This window comes from Molothrus aeneus, chromosome 3 (assembly GCF_037042795.1).
Source record: "Molothrus aeneus isolate 106 chromosome 3, BPBGC_Maene_1.0, whole genome shotgun sequence".
Lineage (NCBI taxonomy): Eukaryota > Metazoa > Chordata > Aves > Passeriformes > Icteridae > Molothrus > Molothrus aeneus.
Window position 1 is genome coordinate 6,632,683 of NC_089648.1, and position 20,709 is coordinate 6,653,391.

Consider the following 20,709-nt stretch of genomic DNA (forward strand, 5'->3'; position numbering starts at 1 on the left):
ATATGCTGCTGCTGCTGCCCACATCAAGGCAGATGCCTGGAGAGATGCATCAGAAATAACTGGTTACACAAGCCAAGACTTTTCATCTATGCAGTCAAAGAGAGTTTTAATTCCAAACTACTGGGTACAGCTCAGCATCTGAATTCATCCCCCCCCGATTTTTTTTTTTTGCAGCAAAAGGAACAACATCTCAAGGGCAACAAAATGGACCTAAAAAAGTGCTGAGACAAAAGAAGGCCAGTGGGATGTACTGGTGTCTGCAGACAGCCAGGCTGGTGAACATCTGTGTGGCAGAGAGTTTCTGCTCCTGCTCTGCCAGCAACCTTTATGTCTGCTTTAACACGGGGCAATAATGCTCACTTAAGAGTTTCATGCTGAATTAATCATTGCAAAGTGCTCTATGGTTCAGCCAGGAGAGATAGGAAGGCAGTGCTAAGCACAATCATAGCTGTACTCAGCAAGACTAATGGTCTGTGCTGTGCTCTGGCCCTGGGAAGCACTGCTTTGAGCTCCTGAGCAGGATGCAGAGCAGCCCCAGCAGGGATGCAGCCTCCTCCCTGTCCTAGCTAGGCACAGAAACATCTGCCCAGCTGCCTGCACTGGCAGGGGCTCAGCTGGATCCAGCTGGACCACCCAGCTCTGAAACTGCTGAGCTGAGGAAGGCGGTGTTCAGAGGAGCAGGGGAAAAAGAAGATCTCATTTAACACTTGTCCAGACCTTTTCCCCATGCTTCTTGTCCAGCCACTGCTGAACCCAGCCAGACTTTCAGCACCTAGAAAAAGCAGTTGTCTGGGGCTCCACAAGCAGCTTGTGTCCCAGCACACTGAACCTGCCCCTGCCAGCTTTCTTTGACAATCCCAGATTTTTGTCCAGGAAGAGATGGGAGCTATTTCCTACCCACCACTTGTCTGCCATTAATGACTTCACAGACCTCCAGCACAACCCCTGTCCTCCATCCCAGACTGAGCAGCCTGAGGCTACTTCTTACAGAGAAGCCATCACCTTATGTCCCCCCCCTGCACCATTTCCAGCTCTCCAAGATGGCAGGGAGCAAAAGCAGGCAGGATTTGCTGTCAATTCACATGGCAGTCCTGTCCTCTGTCTCCCTACTTAAATGGGACTACAAAAAGAAAAGCAGCAACAGCCTCCTCATTCTAAAATACGAATCCAGGCTGCTAAAAGGCACCAGGATCCTGGTACACCAGGACAAGATGGTTTTCCCCTCCACAGGGCATTTGGCAGGGGCTCTGCTATTTCACATGTCACAGCTGAGCTCCAGCAGGCTCACTGTGGCTTATCCCTCACTCCTGCCCAGCTCCAGCAATGCCAAACAGGAACAGGCAGCCAGCACTACTGGAGCAGGGCTCAGCTGCCAGCACCAGGCTAAACTCACCAGCCTTTTATTTCCCAAGTGGTGAAGATGAGGAATAAAATTAAAATTCTTCGTTGTGTTTTGATTTAACATTTTATCTGCACTGGTAGCAGCAGGGAAAATGTGGGAAATGTGGAGCAAGTAACCACTCCATAGCAGAAGCAGCCAGAAGGGACACTAGGGCATTCAGGGCAAGTTCTGAGAAGCTCATTTTAAAATGTTCCCTCCGCCAACACAGATAAATATTGGAGAAAAAAAAAAACCCATGAAAATTCAGTTGACTCACGAAGAGCAAGCACGTTAAATATAGAAAATAAATTAAATAATTAAAGGGCAAAAGAAATGGGATTTTAGCCCTGCTTTGAGCATAACTTTCATTACAGCCTTACCCAGGGAGCTGCTTTTCACTATCAGACTGGGTGAAGCAAAGTGAGCTTTTGCCATGCTTCTAGGCCACATTCCCAGGCTTCCCCCTGAGGAAGGGAAGCCCTGAGCAGTGACCTGAGTGCAGGGTGTCCTGCTCTGTGCCCCCAGAGCACAGCACAGCCTCACCCAGGCCTCCCCATCCTTCCTCCATGTCCTGATGGGACAGCTGAAGTGTGGAACAGTGACTGCTCGGCCCACAGAGACCCCGAAATTCCCCATGGGGTGAAAACCCACTGGGAATATGCTATAAGCTGTTAGCCCAGATGCTGTGCTATCCCAGAGCTGCAGGTGTATGTGGCAGCTCTTTGGGTACAATCCAATTCCAGCATAAAAGAATAAAATTAAATTAAATTTTAAAAATCCAGCTCCAGCTAGTCTCAGAAGCCTTGGGACAGGATGAAATTTAGGCTACAGATGTTACAGCCAAATCCTATTATTGCCAGGAACTCAGCCCTGCAATTTAAAGGTGCCCTGGCACAAACCCACACCAAAAACGGCTCCCAGCATCTGCTGCACTCAGAAATTACACATCTCAAAAAGGGCAAGCTTTTGCATCACTTTTGAAGCATCTGCAGCACTTTTGGGAGCTCAGAGCTGAGCTGGCTCCCCACAAGTCTCAGCAGCCCCCGGGCAGAGCTCACTCTGCTGGGGAAGCCCAAGGCTGCCCAGGGAGGAAAGAGCCCCGTGCTCTTCCAACCCTAGAAACCATTCCCCAGCACTGAGGCAGGAAAACACACCTGGCAAGGCTGTGCTGGCAGGTGCCTGCCATGGGCAGGGGAACAGCAGGGATTTGGGGCACCAGTGTCCATCCTGACAGCTCTCTACTTCCACAAGTATCTGCTGCAAGATACAGCAGACCAAGGATGTGAGCAGCAGCCTAACAGCCAGGGAGAGGATGAGCTCAGGGTCAGGCTCTTTTATTAACATCCTTCTCTTTCTTCTGACCCTCAAAAAGGTCCTTTTCTCTTTCTGAAGTGACATCCTCCGAGTCTCCACTGCAACAGCAGCACCAGCACAGGGGTGACCTGGTCAGCCCACAGAGGTAAAACAGGAGAAACAACTCCAAAGCACATTTTTGTGTCTGTGATCAGATGGCTGAGAACCAGCAGCATCAACTCCCTAAATAGCACATGGCATCTGAGGCTACACCACTGATCTTGGCAACAACCCCTTCCCTCTCAGCTGCAGAAAACCTATATATAGGAAAATACACATATGGATATATACATGTATGACTTCCACATTACTCTGCTTTTTCCAAGCAGTCCAGTAAGGCACCACAGATTTGCCCAAGCAGGAGACTGGCATGGCCATGGCTAAGCAATGTCCCCCACTTGCTGTGCCACACTCAAAGTGCCAGCCTCTTGCTCTTCCTGCCTTGCTTCAATGTGTGTGGCTCAGTTTTGGTTTTAATTGCAAAGTCCCCACATTCTGCAAACCAAATGCAGCTGGAATTGAAATCAAAGTGTAAAACCACCCACCAACAAAAATCAAAGCATCACACTGCCAAAAATCAAGTGGGATGCACAAAGCAGAGAGCTTAAAGAGGGAGGGGGGAAATGGAAATTACACTAATAGCATGTTTTCATTTGTAATAATCTGAGAGCTGGGTAATGACACTGGAAGGTGAGCTACCCTTGGCCCAAAGAGAGGTGGCTGTTTATGAAACCATCCTGCTGTCAGCAGCTCAAACATCACGTGAAGGAAGAGTGTAAAATGGGCAGGTAGAGCTGGGCTGTCAGCAGCCCTCCGGGTTGGGAGAGAATGTTCTGTCCTCTACCTGACAGAGGGGGAGGAAAAAAAAATCTGGGAGTTGTCTGCATTTTGGGGCAGAGTAGCAGTCTGTGGTTTATGGGGTTGGGGGTCTTTTTCATTGTATCTAACTTGTTTTTTTAAGAGGAGCATTATAAATCATTCTTTTCTCAAAAGCAGCACCATGAACAGCTACAGGAGAGTATTTATTCCTTTGCTTTTAAGAAAGCATTGCACAAAAATGATCAGATCTATTCAATGGGCTGTTGAACCAGTGTAATGCCAGCCTCTTACCTTATTGTGGCTTCTAATGATTTTACAAAACAAAGAGCTGGAAAAGATCGACTTGGCATTCCTGCCCTCTGCCATTACATTCTGCTCAGACACAAGCAGCACAGCTGAACAGCAACAGGTGGGATGATATTTAATGCCCACCTCTCTATCTTGACATTGTCTGGTTTGAAATAGAGTCCTCATGCCATTTACTGGCAGTGAAACTAATAGGATTCTGTAAAAATCAATCCATAAATGCACAGACACTAAAATGAATGGTTTCCTCTCTGTTCCATTTACGGGAGGGCCCTTTTATGGATATCTATATGCCAGCATAAAAATTGCAGGAACAACTTTCTAAGTCTTCATTAAATTCAAGGGGACTTTGGTAGAGAAGATTGCTTTAAAAGAAACTGCTATTTCCCATGGCAGCTCATTATTACCCACAAACCCAAAAAAGCTCCACTGGCTTGTGAGAGCTGTCCCAGCTGCCCCACATTCTGCTGAGCACACTGGAGCTGCAGGAGGAAAACTGAGATCAAGGTTAGGAAGGGACACAAGCCCACCCTGCCCAGCACAGTGCCAGTGAACTGAAACTGTGTGTGTCACGTTCACCCACGTGCTGAACACTGCCAAACCCTCTGCTAGGGCCTGCCCCGCCCGCACAGCTTTCCAGAGAGGAGAAATAAATTCCTAAACTAAACAATGCTTCCTGATAACATATTTGATGAAGTGAATGAAACAGAGAGATGTATTTCTTCCTTGCACTACCCACCACGTTAAATGGTAGGGTGTTGGTTTTTGGGATTTAGGGGTTGTTTTTTTTCTGGAGGAAGCCCAAAAACTGCATGACTGGTTTGTCACTCCTGCAGGCATCAGTTTATCAGAACAGTCTGCAAACTGAGAGATTACTTGTATTTCTGCCTCTACGTATTTCTCCCAAGACCACTTTCCTGAAAACCTCACAGTAATTCCTGTCCCAGAAGCCAACTAGGAATGCTGAGCAAACCCCTGCACCACTCTGCACAGCTCTGCATTTCCTTCTCATCCCTCCCAGGAGTGCAGGCTCTGGGGTTTGCCTTAGTCCCACTCTGTGGTCCCCAGCCCCACTGCTGCAGGCAGAGATGCTTCCACACGTGCCCTCCTGACTCTGCACCACTCAAAAAATGACTGGGGTAAAACAACTCTGCCCGCTCTAAGGGCTGAAAACAGCTGGGCAGAGAAGAGCCAGCTCAAGCACAGTCCACAAAACCACAACTCCAGCCCCTCCTGATCCATAAGCTTTCGAGCTAATGGAGGAGGAGATGGGGACCCCATGGACTGGCTTCACCACTGCTGGGCAGTAACACTGACACCCTTGGTCAGTCCACTGGAATTGTCTCTGGGAAAAGCCAAAAGCCAGAAAGCCACTAGCACATCACCAGATCCTCTACCAGGGATAATTTTCCATGGGGCTTACAACTATCTCAAACATAAATTGGGATAAAGGGAAAAATGTACATCCAAGCCCTTTGTACTTCTGCAACAATCCATCTTGTTTCTGTCAACTTAACATCTGCAGAAAGATGTAGCTCTGCTGGAGGAAAAATAGCTCCTAAGTGCTCCTGGTCGTGACAGATCCCGAGGCACACAGCAGAAGTTCACCACATCCTCCTGGCCAACAGCCAGGCTCACAGAATTGGATTTCATCTTACTCTCTTTCACCTCCTCCTTCAGCCACTTCAGAGGCTTTTCTTCAGCTCTCCTTCCTCGTATTTCACTTCCAAGGGCACAAGACTACAATAGCCCTGTTTTTTCTCCACACCCAACCTCAGAAAATGAATCATTCCTGACCCATCCAACCAGGCACCTTGCCTCCAGCACAGGGCAGGAAGGTGCAGACCTCTCTGCACTGACAGCTACATACAGCTCCCCGAGGAGTGATGCTTTGCCCCATTTTTCTGCCCTCCAGATACCATCCTGAGTCATGAGACACTTTTTTCCCCCCATGTCTTTTTCCTCTTACAAAAGCTGTGGCTGAGGGTGACCGTGAAGGCATCAAACCCTCCTGCTGCCAGCCATCAAGTGCTTCAAGCCACAAAAGCCTGGCAGCAGTGAGGTCCACCAGACAATTACTCTCATCTCCCTGCAACTAACTTCCCATCATCCACCTTAATTTTTTTCCAACCCATGATCCATCCCAATGAGACATCCCAAAACTCAGCAGCATCCCCAAGGCAGAGGCACGTTCCTGAACTACCAACTGGTGTTACAACTTCATCAGTGCTACTAAAGCCTCAATTTCCCCTTCAATTTCTGCTTTTCCTCCATCCAGACTGACAATTCTCCAATGATTTTCGCTGAATTTAGCTCATTTTTAGTTAATTTGGCTAAGATTTTGCTAAAGTTAGCTAAGTAGCTAATTTTACAGAGCGTCTGCCATTAAATCTTCCCGTGCCTCAAAGTCCCTCTCTATAAAAAGAGACTCATTATCATTGATTTGTCTCTAAATGACGGAGACTTTAAATCACTGCCACACAACATCTGGTTTGTGGCCCATGGGGAGCTGCCAGGCTCTGTTCAGCTGGATAACAACCCACAGGTGGAGATGCCACTGACTCAGCTCCAAACCTCCTTCTACATCCCCAAAACTCAGGGACAGAGCACAGCCAGCTCAAAGACCTAGAAACTGCTGAAATCAGTAGAAGGCTTAAGCCTTGGGGGCTTTCAGCCTTTCACCAGCAGGAAAGTGCTTTAAAACTCAAAAAGAAAAAAAAAAAAAAAAAAAAAAAAAAAACCCAGTTAAGGCAGAAAGCAAATGAAGGGGTTGCAACCTTAAGAGCTGCAGAGACATTCAAACAATAGTATCTCAAACCTTCCCTGCAGCTGTAGCCAGCAAGACTATAAATTGGCCTCTGATTTAGCTCCATTTGGTGCCCTCTATACAGCCCTGTGATGCAGCCCACGCGGCAGATACCAGCTTCCATCCCTATCTCCACCATCCATTAGCTGCTGTCAGCAAGTGTGGGGGCAAGCTGGGGTGCCAGCACAGCTCTGCATGCTCAGGAACCCCCTTTTCTTCCCCCAGCAGGTCCTCCTGCAGCACCTCCAGACATTGCTAGGACTATGGCTGAGGGGCCTTGGCTGCGGTAGATATTTCATCTCATAGCCTATCCATTGTTGAGTATGCTGTTTTCTTCCCCATTTTTCCTTCTGTTTCCCCCTCCTTTTTTTTTTTCCTCTTCTCCCCCTTGGTTCATTACATCCATCATTTATACCCACAGCACCAGCCAGCTGATTTACTGCCTCGATCAATGCAGCTCCAGCATGAAAAAGAGACACAGCAAGCTCAGCACGCAACAGGGACCCAGCTGTGGGAACCTGGAAGGACAAGAGGGAGGGACAGGGAGCAAAATCATCCCACAAGCAAAAGCACCAGCAGCACAACTTGCTCTACTGAGAGGGAGTGCAGAAAGTCTGCAAGGACAGGGCAGTGCCAGGGGAGATCCTGCTGGACACTCCTGGAAGACAGGAGGTTGGAGGCTGAACACTCTACGAGCAGAAGAGACTTGGGCAAGAATTATTATTTTTTTTTTTTGCCCCTAACCAGGCAGCAGAGAAACACACTCCATCAGGATCGACTTGGAGCACTTCTGCTAAGCACCTCGTTTGCTCTCCCTCTCCTAATGAACAGCGTGACAAGCTCAGAAATCAATGGAGGCTCTGAGTGCAGCTCCTGCCGGCGCCCAGCCAGGCGTCCCCGGCCCCTGCTCTCCCTAACTCGAACCGACGGGAGCGATTGCCCGACAGCTCCGCTAATGGCCACCCTGTCAGGCCTCCTCACCCACACCCCGCAGGCCAGGCCAGGCCAGGCAAACAAGGCATTTGTGGAAGTGCCAGCCTCCTCCCCGGCAATACTTAGGCAGAAAAGGGGGGGATGCTGCAGTGCCACCGGGAGCCGGCCTTGGGGAAGTCCCCAGCACTTCCCTGCAGCTGAGGATGCTCGGCTCGGTAGTTCTCTCCCAAACAACCACTGAAGTTTCTAGACCCCTGGCCCCAAAAGGAAAATCCAAGTCTTTATGGCTGGATGGTCACTGCACATTTTGGGCCAAATAGGAAGTGTGGGGACACCTCCAGGTGTCCCCCACACCCTGCTAGAGATACCTGCGGCTGAGCAGGAGGGCACACAAGGAAGTGTGAACACAGCCCTGGGGGACAGAGAGGGGTGCAGAAGAGACCAACAAGCGGAACAGGGTGCCAAGAATCTGCTTTTGGCTCTTTTCCCTCAAATACCTGGCATACTGAAGATGGTCTGAGGCAGCTGAGGCTGCACATGAGGGACACAGCTTTGCTGGAGAAACAGCAGCATCCCAGTGCCAGACAAGGAAACACAGGAGCTGTGGCGGTGGCTCAGGCATGATGGGGTACAAAGAAGAGGTTAGGATGCAACAGGGCTCTCTCACAAAAAACAGCCCCTAGCTTCAGTTCCAAAAGCCTCCCCACACCACAATCATAGCACCCCCTGCTCTGCTGCACCACCAAGTACGTACCACTGTATACACACAAATATGTATTACTCAGTTTTGCTGCTTCTCCCATCTATGCCTGAAAAGAGGATGAGGAGAAGAACCATGCAAAACACTGCTGCATCAAGCATGGGCTGCCCTGAGCCCTCCAGCTCCTTCCCCTCACAGTTCCTGTGCTCTGTTCTCTTAACCTCTCTGCAAGGGGCTCATTTCCCATCTTGTTTCACGGCTCCAAACTGTTCCGCTGTGCTTTGTTTGCTTCAAAAAAATGCTGTTAAGAGACAGCAAAAAAATAAAAGAAGTGGACAAACAGGAGGGATTTAACTCTGCCTTTGCATCTCCTGCCTGGAGGGGCTTCACACGCTACTCACTGTGGCATTGGTGATTTAATCATCAATGCGATGCTACTGCAAACAGCAGCAGACAGCAGAGCTGGCAGGAGTAATGCTCCCTCCAACAGCGTGAATATTAAGGGCGTTTAACAGCCCTTGTAATCACACTGTGGCTCCTTGCAAGAACACAGCCAGGCGGCACAAGGGAAGGCACTGAACCATGCTGCTGGGTTATCAAACTTCCCCGTGCTCCTTACGGGACTGAAATCAGCCCTGCTTACAGAAAAGCGAGCGCTGCCTTCCCCGAACGTTCTCCCCAAACCAAATCCCACGTGGCAAAAGCCCTTAAGCACACACCACTGGGATGAACTGGGTGGCTTGAGAGCCTCCCTCAGTGCAAGTCAGCCTCTTGTGCAATTTGGGTCCTTGTAATATGATGCAAACATTAAGAGCTTCAGCAAATCAATCTCCTGTACCTGTCTGATGCACTGGGAAAGGATTACTGGGGGAAGAGAAGAAATCCTGAGCATGGCATGAGTTTAGCTGTGCCTCAGGACTTGAGATAGATCACACTTTTTAGGTCAAGCATTAGTTTGTTCTCAAAGAAGAAATGTCCCCAGCTTTTACACTTTGGAAGTTTTTACTCTTTCATTGGATTAATACAATTCTGAAAAGCTCCCTGTGATTTTGAGGCAAAAATAGCCTGTTATCAATGGCATCCTACTATAATGAAACACCTGTGAAACACAGCCACTCCTGGCCTACAGACTTGAGACACAGCTTCTGGAAACAAGGGAAAAAAGTGCAAATTTATCTGCTTTATCTCTCAGATGCAGTAATGGCTGCTGGTTCTGCCTGAAGATGGGGAGAACATCCTGAGAGCCAAGCCTGCATTCAGAGAAATGCTGGGTTGCCCAAAGCCACACACACACAGCTGGTGCCAATGCACAAACCAAGATCAATACGAGGAGATCAGCAGCAAAAAAATAGCTGATCCCAGTTGATATTTACATATAGAAACTCAGGACTGTTTGGCTTTTTTGGCTGGACTAACATCTGCATTGCCAGAAACTCCCTCTTCCAGGTTATCTCAGTGCAGCCTGTGCGCCAGAGGGAAGGGAATTAGCTACCTGGCCTTCCATTCACACCTTTAATTATTCAGCTTATATTGATATAAAATTAATTGAAGCAGAATAAGCTCTTCTCCTAAATACAGGTGCCCACGCACAGGAATCAGTGAGATTAAAAGGTGCAAATTACTTTATTTAATGAGTTAATTTCCAGCTATCACATGGGCAAATCCCCGTGCTGGGCCTGTACCTGCTGCTGCACCAGCTCTGCCCCAGTGCTACGGCTGCTGTCCCAGCACAGTGCTCTGGGTAAACAGAAGATGTGCAAAGGTTTGGTTACACAGCAGAGATGTGCTTCACTCCTGTGAATGAAACTTCTCTTTCATTCACAGAGCCAGGATTTAGCCACGATGATGGCAGCAGGAGCTGTGGTCCCAAGGATGCGGAAAGGCACCAAGAGCAAGGAAATGCCACTTTCCAGAACAGCCCTTTGTGCCTGTTGGGGAAAGCTGATTGCCCTCCAGCTCCCAGTAGCTGGTGCCCTAAAGAAAGCACCAACACCATTTCCTGCTGTTTCCCCCATGAGAGCACAGCTTCTGCCTGCAAAAGCCAAACTGAAACTGCCTTTCCTTTGCTGACATTGCCTTCAGGAGGGAAGGTGTCCTCACCTTGCTGAAGAACAGCATCTGAATGACCTTCCCCAGCATTCAGATGCCTGCTGGAGCTCACTCTCACCTCTCAAGGCAGATTGTGTTTATATTTTATGTCTGATTTTTGTTTCCTGAGCACGCAGGTGCATCCAGGAGGTCCCTGCTGAAGAGACACATCCCTGCCCGGGTGCAGTAACAAAGGCCATGTCACCAGGCAACATAACACTTTTCTCATCATTCCATTCCCTTTCTCACTACTTGCAAATCTAATTTCAATTTTCAGATATTTCACATTCTCACCGTTTCTAATGCTCCTGACCAAACCCTTCACACATCACCTCTGCCAAGGGGTCTGCACCCCAAAATCAGCTCCTCCCATGCCATGGCCAGCAGACATGGCTGCCAGCACATTGCTGGGCTGAGGGCACACCCCCAAGGGCTGCACAGGGGTTGGTTCTTTTTTCTCTGAAGAGTCTTAAAGCAGAGATCTTCCTGCAGGATGGGAGGGCAGGACAGGAGGTTCTTCTTCACAAAGTGTTTTGCTGTACCACCGAGAGCAAACCATATGCAGCCTACACATCGTACACGGTTTAATCCGAGCGCTATGTGTATATTCATCCATTTGGATCCCAGTGGCAGCAGCAGATGGCTGGGTAATGCATGTTTGAGTCTGCCTCTCTCCAAATTACACTGTATTGTGGCACCGGGAAAATGCAATGGGCATTATGAATGCCACAATTCCTCCCCGCTCCATTCCTGTGGACCATGCTACACAAGTCTCCTTTCCGCCTTGGCTCCCACAGTGCCAGAGCTCCAGCAGCTCCCAGTGCCTTCCCACTGTTCACCTCACCAGAAAATGTGATGTGCCTACCACCCCAACCAGACCCCGAGCTTCGCATTTCGTCTAGGCGAGGTCAAAGTGCAAAGGGCTGCATGCCAAACATCCCCCAAGGCAGATCCCAAAGGATATCAGAGGATATGATTCCATCCTGAATGATCCTGAATCAACCCACCAGGTAAAGCAGATTACCTAGACCCAGCTGAAAAAAACCCATTATTTAAATAAAAGTATATTCTTTTTAAATCACTGTTTTGTAAGAAGAACCAAGCCAGCCATTGAAAGCGAGTCTGCCCACACCTGTAACTCCTCCCTCTTATTTTTCTCCATCTCACCTAAAAACAAGCAACTAAAAATTCAATGCACAAGCAAAAAAAGATGTGCAGGAACTCCATCCAGCCGGGGGGGGGGGGGGGGCTGCAGCCAAGGCACCACTGAACATATTCATGTCTTATTTGCGAGCCATGTGTCTCCATAATGGGTTATGAGGTGTGGTTGTAACTGGCGGATGCCGACGGTGGTCCTTCAGGAGGAAATGGTGTGTGTCTAAATGCAGGCAAAGCTATTTGGAAAGCCAGGACAAAGCAGCCTTTCTCTCCTGGCATGGGCCAAATCACATCCTTTGGACTTGCTCCTTCAGTGGCTTCAAAAGAAAAAGAATCATCCGTCTCAATTTTCCTGGCTCTGTGAATAATGTTTGGAGAATAGAGGGTGATTTCATAGCTCATTTGTTTTTGCACCGCATGAACCCTGCTCTCCTCGTATCACTTTCCAATCAGGTTTATTGCTGATGTTTCCACAAGAAAACCAAAGAGGGAAAGGCTAAGACCCTCAGTCTCACTAGAGATTGAGGGGAAAAAACAAAAGTTAAAAAAAAAAATAGGGAAAAAAAAAAAAGGAGAATCTCTCTTTCCCTTGTCTTTCAGCCTGATCTGAAAATGAACCTGTTTTGCTTCTGAATCAATTCTCTCCTGGCACTGCACTTCCCGCAGTACTTTCTGAGATGAGATGCAATCATTAGCTCACTTGCTCCTCCAAATAATATCACAAAGCTGGAGCTCGAGCTGCTGTGCAGTAAATCATCACTAATTTCTTCCTGTGTGTGGCAAGGCAGGGTTTGGCCAGGGGACACAAGCCCTGCCACACCCTCCCAGTGCCACCACCCATCTGTGCACCTGCTGACTGGGGACAGCACAGCATCCAGCATGTCACCTTGTCCCCCCATGGAGAAGTGACACTGGCACATTGTCCCTTATTCAAACACCTCTCCAATGACCCACAAAGGAGCACCACACCTCTCACTCCCTCGGGCTGCACGAACGGCTAACCAAGGTGCTTAAGGGGTTTCCAAACAGCAGGACTGGGGCAAACTATCAGAACAACTAGTGCTACCTCCATGAACAAAGGGGTGAACTCCTGCTGAACCTCTCACCACTGATCATTTTCACCAAAGGCACATGTTAAAGACAAGAAATCCTCCTGATGCTCCTCCCAGCAGCTCTGTGCCGCTGGCACCCAGAGCCCCAGGCACCCCAGGGCACCCAGTGCCCATCCCACAGCAGGAGGCCTTTCAGGTACCCTACAGACTGATCCAGCCTGACCTAGAGCTGCCCTTCCCACCCCAGCAGCAGCTATATGGGAAACCCTATACTTAGGCAGCCTCACTCTCCCAGCTCCTCTGGAAATACATAGCAAGAGTGGAGTAATACCGAGTTAGATGAGCAGAAGATGGGGAGCAAGATCTCCTCCTTGGCTTACTCTTCCTGTAACACTGATTCCTGCTGAGATTCTGGAACCAAAAAGGGTAAAGAGGGTGGGAAATCAATTTAATTGCAGCTTAGTAAGCAACTGCACTAAGCGTCGCTGGCAAAATCGGAACATTTTGCTGTGAGAGAAAGGGGGAGAAATGGCTTTTTCATTGCATGGGAAAGTGGATTGAGAGAAAACTCCCCCCCATCATCTGCTCCTCACCCCTTCCTTCTTTAAACAGGAGGAAGCCAGCAAGAAACACAGAGCTAATGCCAGCAATCTCCCGCTCCTGCTACTCCAATTAATAGTCAATCCGCTGCACCCTTTGTCGTTAGGCTGCACGTAATTACTCCTTCACGCAAACGTCTTCCTTAAACAGATCCTACTTCTGCTTTCTCGCAGATACATTCCCCTTAATTGGTTTTATTGCACCAAATGCTGGCCTGCCCTCACAGATGAGGCTCTCCCAGGCGGAGTACGCTGCTTTTGCGTCTCCACAACTTCTTCCAAGCTTGCTTTTCCCACTGGCAAAGAGATTACAGCACAGAGAAGCACAGCCAGAGGTACCAAAGTGGCATCCCAGCTGTGCATACACATCCATGGACCCAAGGAAAACAGTGGGCACACAAAACCCCAGTATTCAGTTTCACGGGGATTTGTCAGCTTGGGACAATAACACTGCACCTGCGTTCATGAGGGATCACAAGACAGTTTTATTTGCAAGGCTGAATCTCCTGGCAGTGCCCTTCCCATGCTGGAGCTCGCCCAGCTCACACCTGAGGAGCCACAGCAGCTCAGCAGTGTGCCCTCCACACTCAGCCCTGGTCTCTACACATACAGCCAACCTCTCAGCTTCAGGAGGCACAAAAAAAATCTCTAATCACAGTACCATAAAATGCTCCCTGGACCTGCCTTCCCCAGGCACAACATTCCCATTTATAGCTCTCACCCTGCAGCCATCCCATGTGCAGAGTCCCCAGCCTGTGGGGAGGCACAGGTCACATGGCAGAGCCAGGGACAAGAGATGTCTCAGCAGAGCAAGCAATAAACCCAGCCAAGACAGGCCCTGGGCCATGAGCCCATCAAAATAAATCAGGATGATGCCTTCTTATCCAGGAAAGGAAAAGCAAGGAGAAAACAGTGAGTTTTTGAGTAAACAGTCCAACTCTGTGCATATCTGAGGTGGTGAAAGGATAAATAGGACAAAACATCTTCCCTGATAGTCAACATCTTTCTCAAGCACAGAGACACTTCAACATATGTGCTGTGTCTCTGAAGCCTTGGCATCCAGACACAGAGCTGATTTTGGAGACTTCCCCACTCAAAAGTAAGAAGACTTTTGTCAAGCCTAGCCCTAAAGGTCACCAAGGGTTGCAGGCTGTGAGCCAGAGCTGAGTCCTCCAAAAAACCCAGCAGCAAGGGCTCAAGCCCTTCTCTGTTACCTAGGAAAGGATGATGCCACATCGTGTCACATCAGCTGAAGAAGGATGCTGCAGCCCGCAGCAATTCCACGTGCAGGGTGCTCTACGGGGACCTCGGCAGGAGAAGCAATTTACAAGAGAAACCATGACACTCCTGAGCTCAACCCGCCCTCAGAGCATCACCACCTCCAACACCCCTTCAGAGTGAAGCAGCAGGACTCTTTCAACTCCTTCTTTCCTTTCAGAGCACAATAAAAAGTATTTTTCTTCTTCTGGTGCTCAACAGTTCTTGTCAACAAAACACGTACCACCTGCACAGAAATTTATTTATACTCTTACCAGAAGAGAAGCAGAATCCTTGCCTCCTTTCCTTCCCTCCCTGATATTTCTTTTAAAAGTGCCAAGCTGAGAAAGGCACCTGTACATTCCAATGCTCACTGTTTTGCAAAGCAAACAGGTCTTGTTCAATCAATATTTATGCCCCCATCAGTCACAGCTGCAACACAGAGCTCCACCACAGTGTAATGGAGGCAAAATTCATTCATTGCAATTACCAGTGAAAAATTAGGAGGGTTTTCATTGACTGGTTTTTGTTCCACAGGTATCCCAGGGAGCACTGTAATGCACAGCAGGCAGGTTAATTAATCGAGGTGCACCAGGCAGGCTGCTCACCATTTGTCCACAGCTGGTTTAGCCACTGAGGAGACTTCCTCACCTCACCCCCGCTCCACCAGACCTGTCCTGCCTGATCCCACAGATGAGGGCTGCTTGGGCATGGCTTCCTGTTTTATCCAGCACTAAACACACAAGCAGGAGAGAGAGGAACTGGATTCCATCACAGCTCCTTCACAAGCAAAACTCCGCACATCCTAGAAAGCCTGGTTTTGCTCCTAGAGATTTCAGAGTGGGATTTCACCAACAAAGCAGGAAATAAGTTTCCTCTTCTCTCACATCCTAGACCTATCCATGTCCCCAGCCAAGTCCCAGTCAATACAAGCTTCCTGGGTATTAAACACTCTGCCTGGCTTTTTTGGTTTTTTTGTTCCCAACAGCCTTGCCACTTCAATCCCTTAATTGTCAAGATCTGAATTTTTGCAGGATACACAGTTATTTTAATCTGTTAAGTGGCTCTGCTGCTATAAAACTGACAGGAATTTAATATCTGGAGACTGTCAGCTGAGCTCCAGGTGCTGAGGCTTTCTAGATGGCGATGATGCAGAAAGAAGCACAGGCTGGTGCAAGGCACACAAGCACAAAGCTGGCAACAGTTCCTTTGCACTGAGGTCTGACCCTGCAGGGTGCTGAGCAGTGGGGCAGGCAGTGAGGCTGCTGGGCTCCTCCACATCTCCCAGGAGCCATTCCCCAGCTGCATTTGAGCACACTCAGAAGGGAGATGTTGCATTGCAAACACCAGTACAAGTCAAGTAGAACAGGTCATTCTTTTTAATAAAGGAAACTTTCCCTCTGTAGCTTTTCTCCTGCAGTCAAGCCCGTCACAGACCTGCTTTCCCCTCCAGAGGCTGTCAGCTGTGCTTCAGCCATTCATCAGAGGGAGCAAGCTAGCATGCAGGAAGGAATGAAGGGAAATAAAATCCCAAACCAAACAAAAACTAGATTTTTTTAGTCCTGCCTCTCCTGCACACATTGCTGGCCCTGTGTGTGGGAGCCCAGACCCCCGAAAACCCCTCCCTGCTGCAGGGCTCTGCCACACAGCCACTGTGGTCTGATACAGGTGCAGAAAAAGAGATGAGCAAGGGTTTATGACCCACCTACTCATTTCCTGCTCCCTCAAAGCATCCCCAGCCACAGCCTGGCACAGGACACAGGCGCCAGCACACCAGCAAAGCATTGCTGCAGAGCCAGCTACAAGTACTCCTCACAATTAATTTGGGATTTTGCTTGTAATTAATCCTGCGTATCAGTTCCCCTCATTATTCCTAATGTAATTAAGTTATTAGTTTATATGTCCCCCCCCCCCCCAAAAGCAGAGCAGGGGGATGGATCAGAGGGAGGCAGGGGAGATGCCAGGCAGCAGCACGGGGCCATGAGCCCAGGATTACTGGAGCTCATGCCAAGCCCCACCACTGCCTCCCTGGGTGACTTCAGGTGGGTCACTGGCAGCCTGATTTTCCAAGAGGACAAAATTATTCCAATTCCTCTGGAGTCCACCAGAGACAGAAGGATACAAAGTTCAATTAGCCTCTCTGGGTCCTGGTTTATCCAGCTGGAAAACTGCCGGGACAAGGAGACAGGCTGGAACTAATTAAAGCTTGCAAAGTGCTTGGAAACCCTCCGCCAAAAGGCAGGGAAGGAGGGAGGCCCAACGAGTCCCAGCTGATCCATGACCCCTGTGTCCTCACACCCCCATCCATCAGGCTGGGCTTCCCTGCAGGCTGAGCCCATGGCTGGGCTGGGTAAAGCTCCCTGGCAGAGGCAGGCACTCTGCCCCAGAGCTCCTCTTCCCAGCCAAGTCACAGGACTGCACAAAGGGCACCGAAAGGGCGAGTGTTCTAACAGGGCTTGATCTGTCCCCTGGAAAAGAGAGAAAGTACAACCCCCAAACCCCGAGCAACAGCAGGAAAAACAGCACTGGAGGGACTGGTGAACTTATCCCAGGAACAACTTCATGGTCCTAAACATGGCCAGTTTTGTTCTTCCATACCCTACCAGCCCTGCAAGGTTGCTACACCTCACGGCCAGGAGGGAGTCCCACACCCTAAAATCCAGCCTCAACCTGCTGCTGCTGCCCTGGCATGTACCACCAGCAGCTGCAGGCAGCAGGGAGGAGGAGGAGGGAAAGGAGGTGGCAGGGATTGAGGGAAGCAAGGGCTGGAAAGAAGGGGGGGCCCTCTGCCTGCCTACCTGCCACTGGGCAGCAGCAAGAGATCCACAGAGATGGATTGCAGGGGAATACAAGGGAAAAAATTACAGGGCAAGGTGAAGCCAAGTTAATTACAACAGACTGCTGCACCCACCTCGTTGGGCATGAGCAGCTCAGGAAAGCTCAGCTACTGCTGCAAGACCTTCCCTGAACGCCTGCCTTCACCATGTTATAGGTAAAAGTTAAGACCCTTCTCCTAGAACATTCTAATAAGCCCCCCTCCCCTTAACATAATACAATTAACATAATTAATACAATATAATTGAACTATACCCTAATTTAACTTAACTTTTACCTATAACAACTAGGCCCTTAAGATGCCAAGCCAGCAGCATGTTTTGGGCGAAGGAAGGACTCAAATACTGCACTGCACCCCTCACACCAAGGTCCTGCCCCTTGGAGACCCTGCCAACCCCAGCACAGGACCGGAAGAAAAACATCACAAGCTTTCCTTTGGGAAGCTGAAGCCTGGACCTGGCTCAGGATTTGGGGTAAAGCAGAGGGCAGGGTGCAGACTAAAATAACAGTGATTGATGGGCATCCATGGAGCCAAGGAGCTACATGAGCTCTGTGAGCTCTCAGCAGGCCACCAAAGTGCCACAGCCAGCCAGGCAGCTCGGGCACATGGATGTGTGCTGGGATCCCTGGTGGGGACAGGCACGGGCAGGAGGCACCAATACCAGCTGGAGCTTAACTGGAAAGGTCTAAAGGTTAAACCTACACAAGGCACGATACACGGTGTGCCCACATCCACAGAAACACAGCCCAACTGGGAGAGAAGGGGGGAGGGAACAGCTTGGAAAATGCTGCCAGGAAAGTTTATGTGGATTTGCTCCATTTCCCTTCTGTAGCTGTCCTACAATGTTTGAGAGGCTGTTAGCAATCCATCACCTCCTCTGGTTTCCCGAGGAATTTGGGAGGACAACCCTTAACTGCTCAAGTTTTCATCAGTAGCAGCCAGTCCCACTGGCCAGGGCAATAGGACACAGCACCAGGCTCCTCTCTGGACCACAGCATTCCTGCTCTGGTAGCCCAGTCAGCTCCGCAGCCGTTCAGAAATGTTAACTGAAGGGACACCACATCCCCATGCTCATAAGCAGCTTATAAGTCATACTGCTCCAAAGGAGTTTGCAAAGCCAAAAAATTCAATGCATTAAAAAACTAAAAAAAACAATCTGCACTTCATGAATCTCAAGGGGATGAAACCGTCTGGATGGAAAATTCAGAAGAAATGAAGGAGAGGCAATTTAAGCAGTCAAATTGCTGGAGTTACAGCAACTTGGCGGTGGCAGCTTCAAAATGTGGGGACAGATCCTGCGTGGCAGAAGTTCCCTTCACCTGCTGCGGGAGCCAAGACCAGCCGGTACCAGCATCAGCAACCAACACCCCGAGCTGGGGGAGCCTTGAATGGGAGCAGAAAGTCAAAATGGGCTGCAAAATGGCAGCGATTCAGCGGCAGCTGGTGCTAAGCGAGAAGCAAGGTTCATTTCAAGGAGATTATGTAGCCCCTGTCAAACAGGGGAGGTCTTTTTTTGCCATCTTTACGAATACAGTTCCGACACCAAAGCACAGTTCTGGTTAAGAAAGCCCTCATCTCCTAACTCTGCTTTCAGTGACTTATTTATTGCCTTCCCCAGCTTAAATAAATAAGTGTATAGATAATTATGTCTTTTTGGGGCCTGAAGTCACATAGATTCATTCCCTTCTTCTAGGATTGAAAGATTTACAAAAGCCTGAAGAAACCTCCTCAATCATTTTTATTTAAAAAAAAAACATGGAAAACCAATAATTCCTCAGGATGAAAAAAATCAAAGTAAGCTTTATGAGTTCTTTTTTTTTTTTTCCAATCAGGTTGTTAATTCAGTTGCTGAGGTGACAGACATATTTGAGACTCTCCAAAGATGTAGCAAACACGTAAAGCTGTCATATATTGTGGGCCAAACACTGCTGGGTGTCACCAGTGCAAAAAAAAGGGGGTGAGGGCTCACACCCTTCCACTGCCACAATAACCCCAATCTCGGTGTATTTTCAGGAACTGGGCTCTAACCCGGATTAATTAATTCAAGATTTACAACAGTACAACTAAGCAGCATCTAATCTACGTCCTTTGGAAAGTTAACCCTCAGCTAAGCCCCAGCCGCTCTCGGCGAGGAGGAGAGGACACGGGAGCCGGAGAGGACCCGGGACCTCGTTCAGCCGAAGCTGCTCGCAGCTCCCCTGCCCTTCGTTTGGGCAGTGAAACTCCTCCGGTTCCCTCCCTGTGCGCAGCGAGATGCTCCTCGCGTCTCTGCCGCGCTGTCACTCCGGGGACTCAGGCACGACACGGAAAGGCGCGACTGAATGCACGGGCACCCTCGTCCCAGCCCGGCCGGGGCTCCCAGGGCAGCGGCGCTGCCCGACCCTGCTCTCCCACCACAGCCAGCAGCGAAAGCGGGGCCCCCGCTTTAACCGGGCTCGCCCAGCCCGCGTACGCCAAACACGGACCATGCAAAGTGTGCTCCCCTCCGGTCCTGTCAGCCCGGGCAGGACCGAGCCCTCCTCCTTTAGGGCAGAGCCGGGGAGCACGGCGTGACCCAGGGGGAAAGGAGCCGCCGGTCCCCCACCCGTGACACGAACCACGCGTTTGGTTCCCTTGGGGAGCACCGCTCCCCCCGCTCCCCGGAGCCTGGGATGCTCCAAGTTGGCGGCGGGACAAAGGGCCGGTACCGCCGGCAGCACCCGCGGCCGGGGCACTCCCGGTGAAGCGGGGCCGGGGGGGCAGCTGGGGCTGCCGCTGTCCGAGACCCAGCGGAGGGAGGGGAGGGGGAAAACCAAGCCCGGGGGGTACGGAAAGGGCTCCAGTGCCCCCCTCAAAGGCACAGGGCCGGTACCAAACTTGAAGGGGAACGCGATGGGTGGGGGTCCCGAAAACCGCCGGGAACTTCTTCCCCGGGCGGCGGCGGCGGCATCGCGCCCAAGTCCCGCCGGAGCAGCCGCGGCCCCGCCGCCCCTTCCTCACCTCAGGCGTGTGTCCCTCGGGCTCCGGCACCTCCAACTTCCTCCGCGCCCCGAAGAAGAAGAGGAGGAGGGCGGCGAGCCAGAGCACCCCCAGCAGAGACAGCGCCAGCCGCCGCGTCGGCCGCCTCATCCTCGGCAGAAGCGAAAAGTCCGGCGGGGGCAGCGGGAGGCGCTGAGGGGGAGCCGCGGGCGGCTCGGGGGGCAGCGGCAGCGGGGCTGGCGGGGAGCACGGTCTCGCCCGCCCGCCCGCCTCGGAGCCGGCGATGCGAGTCCCGGGCTGTGCATGCTCTGCAGGGGAGGGGAGGGGAGGAGGAACGGGAGGAGGAGGAGGCGCCGGGAGGAGGGGGGCTGGAGCCGCTCGCCGGGAAAGGTGCAGCGCGCAGGCAGCCGGGCTAGTCCCCGGGGAGCTGCTGCTCTGCTCGCTCCGCGCCGGCGGGGAGGCA

General features: G+C 50.5%; 1 protein-coding gene across 1 annotated transcript in view; it reads right to left on the reverse strand.

Moving 5' to 3' along the window:
* The window catches only part of GALNT14 (polypeptide N-acetylgalactosaminyltransferase 14), a 99,020-nt gene extending 78,590 nt beyond the window's left edge, over positions 1–20,430 (reverse strand). Inside the window, exon 1 of the mRNA XM_066546184.1 lies at positions 20,268–20,430. Coding sequence (XP_066402281.1) covers positions 20,268–20,396 — 129 coding nt within the window. The 5' untranslated portion in view covers positions 20,397–20,430. The remainder of the gene's footprint in view (positions 1–20,267) is intronic.
* Between the last annotated feature and the right edge of the window lie 279 nt (positions 20,431–20,709).